We start from the raw sequence: 7670 nt of genomic DNA, 5'->3' as shown, positions 1-7670 counted from the left end.
CAGTATCTTGTAAAACTTTAGAGCAGACATGTGAAACTCGTGACGTCACGTGACATCGTGCAACGTATCAGAACGTTTTCCCCATTGCCGGCAATGGGGTGGGTGCGGTTTCCTTGTGACATGGCCGGCCCATGGGCCAGCAGTTTGACACCCTGCCATTTCGATGTCTGGTGTGTCCTTAATTGTAGTATTACCCTGTGGTAGTATAATGTAGTAGAAATGCTCCGAGTTGTTTGCTATGAGATTGGTGGCAAATAAATTCAACAAATAAACTGTAGCATTCAATTTACAGGTAACCATCTGGGACTTAACTCATCTCTATTTAAAAAGGTATAAAACAAGATTGTATCCTTTCTCCATTACAGGTGGCTGTTGTTTAATGACCATTCAGCAAACTCTCAAACTTTCAGAGGTGCTGAACACATAGTACTTAGGACTCGTCCTCAGACCATTGCAGCATCCCAAGATCATATAACCACCATTTGCAGCTTCTGTAAGCAGTCAGCAGAGAAGCCAGCACTTGGTCACAAATGACAACAACGTGATGACCTTCTTTAATGACCTAGTGATTCACTTGATGGCAACTGGAAACGTCAGAATTTCTGTCATGAAGCGGTGCAGTCATATGAGTATGCGTTTTACAATTGTGTCACTCAGTGATAGAAATTCTGGTCCCAGGTACCATCATTAATTGGGGACGACCACTTTCACATTAATTTTTACATTCAACTTGCTGGACTAAGTCTAAGTTTAAGTCTACCTTAAGGGGAGAAATTAACAATTATGAAATTAACAATGATGTGGCATATTCCAGCTTTTCTTTGCTGGCTTATTCTGCTTATGTTCTTCATAAATGCTGGCTGACTTCAGACAAGAGAATTTGGGGATTGTATATACAATTGACAGAGCCAATATGTTTTTCATCTTTTCTGCAGTATTACTGCAACTCTTCCTCACCAACTTTCCCTACATATTTCTTCAATATTTTACAAGTTTTTCATAGACAACTTTTTACTCTGGCACAAATTGGGGTGCCATTCATCAGGATGACAATCAATAGATATGTCAACCTTCCATATGAAAACTACATGTTCTTAGATTCAGAGATTAAATCTGTATCTTACAGAATATGCTATCAAAGTGTCTGTTATATGCTCCATGGTAAATGAAATCCAAAAAATAATAATAATCAAAATAATTGCAAGTTAAGAATTGAAACTTTGTTTTAAAAATGATTTATTTTTAACTGTTCATTTGTAGGTGTGTGGATATTTCAAACAGGTTGTGATTTAGAAATAAAACATTCAGTACGAAAGACCAATCTAAATGAAGAATATAAGTGGTAGAAACAAACACTTGTTCAAGGTGGCGTTCTGCAATAACATTATGAAAATTACATTCAACATTGATTACATCTTTATACAGCAACTATTCACCTTAATACTCCACTCTCCTTTGCCAATCATTTTAAATATGTAATTACATCCCCAGTTTCTTTTTGCCATAAATCATTGCCTTAGATCAGGGGTCGGCAACCTGAAAAAGGAAAAGAGCCACTGGGAACCGATTCCATCACACATAAAAAGTGGGAGCCGCGTGCGTGCATCCATGCATGCGCAGAAAATGTTTTGTGCATGCGCAAAATGTTTTTTCTTGTGCATGTGCGGACGCGCGCGGTTGCCATTTTTTAAATGTATGATGGAACCGGTTGCGTGACGGCGACGGCCCGTTTGCAGAGCTACCGCCTTCGGAGGAAGGCGGCAGCTCTGCAAATGGGCCGTGGCAGCTTTCCCAACAAGCGACGCTGCTGCCCGTTCCAAGAGGTGCACGCTCACCTCTCCGAATGAGTGGAGGTGCGCGCGCACCTCTCTAAACCTTTGGACAGGTGCGCGCGCACCTCTCGGAACGGGCAGCAGTGCCGCTTGTTGGGAAAGCTGCCACGGCCCATTTGCAGAGCTGCCACCTTCGGCAGCCTGCAAACGTGCCGCGGCAGCTTTCCCAAAGAGCGGCGCCGCTGCCCGTTTGGAGAGGTGCGCGCGCACCTCCGCTCGTTCGGAGAGGTGCGCGCGCACCTCTCAGAACGGGCAGCGGCGCCGCTCGTTGGGAAAGCTGCCACGGCCTGTTTGCAGAGCTGCCGCCTTCGGCAGCCTGCAAACATGCCGCGGCAGCTTTCCCAAAGAACGGCGCTGCTGCCCGTTCGGGCGGAGGTGCGCGCGCACCTCTCCAAAGGTTTTGATAGGTGCGCGCGCACCTCCGCTCGTTTGGAGAGGTGCGCGTGCACCTCTCGGAATGGGCGGTGCCACTTTCCATTTGAAGAGGTGCGCGCGCACCACTGCCCATTCGAAGAGGTGCGCGCGCACCGGGCGGCTGGGAGCCGCAGGAGACAGCTCAAAGAGCCGCATGTGGCTCCGGAGCCGCGGGTTGCCGACCCGTGCCTTAGATACTCAGTTATCAGTCATTTTAAAACAGTAGTATCAAATCAAAACTTCATCTATATTATGATTAGTTGGAAAACAAACGTTTCAATAGTGCTATTTCCCAAACCAGACAATTTCAAATTTTGAAAAAAAATAATCCTGCCTTTATTATTTTTACATATAACTCAAAGCAGCAAACGTATCCAACAAAACAACCTTTCTCATTCTATTTTCCCCACAACAGCAACCCTGTGAGTTGGGTTGGGCTGAGAGTGAGTGACTGGCCCAAAGTCACCCAGCTGGCTTTCATGGCTAAGGCGGAATTATAATTCATAGTCTCCAGCTTTTTAGCCTGGCTCTCATTTTGCTATCAATCTCACGTTGCTGTGCAGCTACAAGTTGTGTACAGTAAATCTACTAAATATTACAGAGAGCCAACGATTGTTAATCCAAGTGGTCAGGTACATTTTCAATTAATTAAAATACATTTTGTTAGACAGGATTTGGGAAAAAGGGCCATGAAGAAACAAAGGCAATATATTGTTGGCAAGACTGGAATGAAGTTCAACCATGTAGCAGGAAATGACCTCCTGCATGAGAAGGTGAACTAACTTAATAAGCAATTAAGTGCATTATAAATGACAGTGAAAGTTACAATAAAATCATAAATACAGCCCCTGAGATAAGTTCAAAGTGGATGGAGGAGAAGCGAGGAAATACGGAAAGTAAGTTTAGTGGTGGATGTAATGGAAGAGTAAGTTACAATGTATTTAAGATACTAAACTTCAAATTTAGAGGATTAAATCAGACCTGGGAATTATATGTATTGTAAAACAGCTAATATTAGCTGCACTTCCTCAGAATAAACAAAGAGCAAGGGACATGTGAGATTCTCCTGTGACACAACTAGCATTGCAAATAAAGACTGTCTTATTTTCCCTGAGAGCTAGCAACATTGTCAAAGATTTTGGAAATGTTTAAATTTCCACATGACAGGAAACACACAGTATTATACAGCAGTATCTATTATACAGCAGAACATATATCTTTGATCAAAACATTTAGAAAGGCATAAGTATACATTCATAATGATAAAGAAAGTTTAATTGAAGTATATTTGTTTAAGTTTACAAAATACATAAATAATTTACAATATTAAAATAAGTACATCTTTACATCATACATCAGGTGTTTATGATCTGATTGGGCATTTAATGAAAATCAAAACTAATTAAATGAAATACGTGCCATTTTTTTGACATTTAAGAAATTCAACAAAGGTATTTAAATGTTTACCTAAGTGGGACACAGAAATATTCACATTGGTGCTGTTTTTTGCCCAGTGTATATTATTTGAGAAACTCAAAGTGCTAATCATCACAGATGGAGAAAGGACAGTCACATAAAAAATCTGAACTTAAAAAAGTATAATACTAAATGCATTTAAAGAAGAGAGTAGTAGTTTTTGAATATACACATTTTTTGCTTTGTTATCGATGTTTTTTCTGTTTGTAGCTATTTGTGTGACATCTTTGACCTTCTGATCCTTGGTTCTGCTCATGTATCACAAAGCTTTGTGCAAAAACTTAGCTGGAACAAAAGCCACTGTCTTTCACAAAGCGTCTTTAACTATAAATCTATTTGCTTCCAGTCTTATACAGGTAGTCCTCCACTTACAAGAGTTTGTTTAGTGACCATTCAAAGTTACGACGATACTGAAAAAAGTGACTTATGACTGTTTTTCAGACTTACAACCATTGCAGCCTCCCCAGGGCCACATGATCAAATTTCATACACTTGGCAACTCATATTTAAGATGGTCGCAGTGTCCTGGGGTCATGTGATCCCCTTTTGCAACCTTCTGACAAGCAAAGTCAATGGGGAAGCCAGATTCACTTAACAGCTATGTTACCCACTTAACAACTTCATGATTCACTTAATAATGGAGGCAAGAAAGGTTGTAAAATGGGGCAAAATTAACAAATGTCTCGCTTAGCAACAGAAATTTTAGGCTCAATTGAGGTTGTAAGTCAATGACTACCTCTACAATACTTTCAGTAAATGTACATTTTTGCACAAGAATGTGTCAGCAAAACTGCGAACAGGTTTGGAAAGTAGGTACTGACAATGCAGCCTAGTAATCCATACATACTAAACATATATACATGTCTTTAGGAACTATACAGTTCTTAGACATACTTTTACATTCTTATTGGCCTATTACAATTAAGTATCATACATCAAACTGTAAAAGGCAACAATGGCTTTAAATTAGTTAAAACTTCCAAGTTTTTAAAAAAACCTTTTCTGGTTTTAGAATGGTTACTCATAAATTTCATGGAAACATAAAGACAAATCTTAAAAATATTTACTGAAAAAGCAATAATCATTAGGTTTGGTGAAACCCTACTTGCTACTAAATTTGTTTTTGCTTATAATCATAGGCCTAACACTGAAGTGGAAATGATTATTGCAATGTGGGGTTGCAATAGGATAGAGGGGACTTAAGCCTTCCAAAGGCTATGAGTCAACCACCTATAAAGAGTAAGGTGGATGACCTTGCTGGAGATTATGCATGATCTGTTGCCTAGGCAAAAGGACTTGAAGCATTATTAAGGCCAGAATGAGACCACGTTCTGAAGCATCTCAGGCAAACTGATCTAACTGCCAAGATTCTGCCATTATAGCTAATCTCAATAAAAATAGGAAGTTTCACTATTCTGTGGAATTGGTTTTCTGGCACGGTCCACCTAGAAGGCTGATCAATATTGCAAATGTGTAGACTATTACTTTGGGGTTAGAAAAACATGAGTAATGTAAACTATGCTAATCTGTTTTAGTAAGTTGCTATGCAGAAGTTGTTTAGAGCAGAATTAAAATTAGAACAATTTATCTTTTGAGAAATGTAGAATGTTACATTTCCTGGTAGAAGGAAATTTTTTTTAATTGAAAGTCAACAAATCTGCATTCATAAATAAGCATCTCAATTAAATGATTATATTAATTGACAAATAATGATTCTTCATTTTAACTTAAGCTAATTTGTTTTGGTAAAGCAATGGAAAGTTGTATGTTGCTTCAAGCATTTCACATTTTAGCAAAATGAAACTTGATTACAAGAATGAAACAGATGTTTTACAATGATTCATTTTCCATATTATCTATAAAATCACGCTCAACATATTCTTCCAGTAGCTTCAAAATTCTTGTTCCACTGGTGTTGGGATAGCTGTTTTTAAAAGTCTTGGAGTTGTGTGTGCTTAGTAATCTGCCACCTTGAGTTTTAAAAGCAGAATTTAATGTATTAAAGAATGGAATTAATTGTGTGATATTTGATACAGAATGAAGATCCAAAAGAGGAAAGTCACAATTTTTTGTTGCTTCATCATTTATATTTTGTTCCTTGAAAAAAATAAAATAAAAAACAAACTGTTAATATGCATTTGCATGAATGTATTTAATATCAACTGTGATATATATATATATATATATATATATATATATATATATATATATATATATATATATATATATATATATATATATTTAATATCAACTGTGATATATCTGTCTCCCTTTAATTCTTTGTTAGCAATCCAAAAATTTATACATACATACATACATACATATATTTCTCACTTTGTTAGCTGAGAAGCAAGGGAGATATGTGTTAAGTGTTTGTTAAGTATTTAGAATACCTTGCTAGGCCCCAAACAGAAAGAGCCTGTGGCCTAAGGGTTAGAACAATTGCCTAATGTGCAATCAGCCCAGGTTCGAATCTCAGAAGGGTGTGGCTGACTGATGAGAACAAATAAGTTTGAAATGATCATATCAGTCTTCCTTTATTCTTTGTTAGCAAGCCAAAAAATTTACACAAATATGAGCTGCCACTGCTGTGGCTACTGCCTGTAGATGGCCTTGGGCTAGGCTGAAACAGGAAATAAGATTTGTCCCATGTCTGGGACTAAGCAACTGTATTCTGAATGCTTAACAAACATTTAACACACACACACACACACACACACACACACACACTTTTTTGTTTGAACATAGACATTTTTAACTTAGTCTATTTTATAAATTATAGATAATATTTTCCATATTTTTGAGCACTCAAAATATTGTAGGATGACAGCTCAGAGAATTTACAAGAATGACTCTAGAAGCATAGCTAGCAAGATATTCTGGGACTTGCAGTTTCATAACCACAGGAAGAATCAAGTTGGGAAGTAAGAATGAAGTTGGACAAACCACATTCAACTTGACATAACAATCACATCTAGTTTGTGAGCTATCTATGTGCATCAGGCCCTCAACAACTTGAGATACATATGTAGAAATCTTAAATACATTTCCACCAGTAAAAGCTAAACAACCTTTAGAAAACAAAATAGAATAAAATAAAAAACAGCATATAATAAGTTTATTTTGCATTAAGTATGAATAACTTTGCTTATTTTACATGAATTGGGCATGCACCACATTAACGTATCATCTACTAATCAATTAACTTGAATTGGGTCCCATAGAAGGATTACTAGACTATGCCTTCCCAAATATATACAAATATTGAGCAATGTTGCTGAATCGAAGCAGCTCTGCTCAATACATGAGAATAATGTTCACACTGTCTTGGGTATATCTGAGCAGCATATTGATTTCAAAATATTTTTTGATAAGAAAACTATGGAGTTTCAGGCAATAAAAGTTATTTGATGAAGATAGTACTTGCCCCATATTTTAGCTTCAATAAATCCATGATTCTAGCGACATGAGGCTTGCATTCCTGGTGATTTTCCATTACATCTGAAATCATGCTGCAACTCTGCATGTCCACCTCTGGAACAAAGGCCCACTTATACCTAAAAACAGACATACTGTAAGGTACAAAATCTAACATGGCTTTATTTTTTGATCATATGGATTAACAGGAAAAAGTATTCATTTCCAAAACGCTGGTTATCTCATTTGGGACACAGCACACAATCTTTAAACCTACATGCTGTTTAAATTTGCCTACATATGTTTGTTACTTTTGTCATTTTAGTCCCATAGGAACAATTTTTGCCTTCGTTTTATAAACCAGAAATTCTGCAAATGCTACAAACGTGAAGAAGAAGAAAAAATACAACTTTATTTCCACATATATATTGCTATATTACATATTTGTTATTTTTGATCTTAGGTGAATTCTCTTGCAATATAATCTGTATCTATAAATTTTATTTTATGCATTTAAATTTATATTTAAGG

General features: G+C 37.2%; 1 protein-coding gene across 1 annotated transcript in view; it reads right to left on the bottom strand.

Moving 5' to 3' along the window:
- Positions 1 to 1218: 1218 nt before the first annotated feature.
- The window catches only part of DOP1B (DOP1 leucine zipper like protein B), a 66302-nt gene continuing 59850 nt past the window's right edge, over positions 1219 to 7670 (bottom strand). The window contains exons 36-38 of the mRNA XM_083361417.1: positions 7150 to 7279; positions 2436 to 5819; positions 1219 to 1515 (exon numbers count right to left, since the gene is read on the bottom strand). Of these exons, the coding sequence (XP_083217543.1) occupies positions 5553 to 5819; positions 7150 to 7279 (397 nt within the window). The 3' untranslated portion in view covers positions 1219 to 1515; positions 2436 to 5552. The remainder of the gene's footprint in view (positions 1516 to 2435; positions 5820 to 7149; positions 7280 to 7670) is intronic.

The sequence above is a fragment of the Vipera ursinii genome, assembly GCF_947247035.1.
Source record: "Vipera ursinii genome assembly, chromosome: 4".
Taxonomy (NCBI): Eukaryota; Metazoa; Chordata; class Lepidosauria; order Squamata; family Viperidae; genus Vipera; species Vipera ursinii.
Note: the sequence above shows the minus strand (reverse complement) of the source record. Positions and strands in the feature narration are given on the sequence as shown.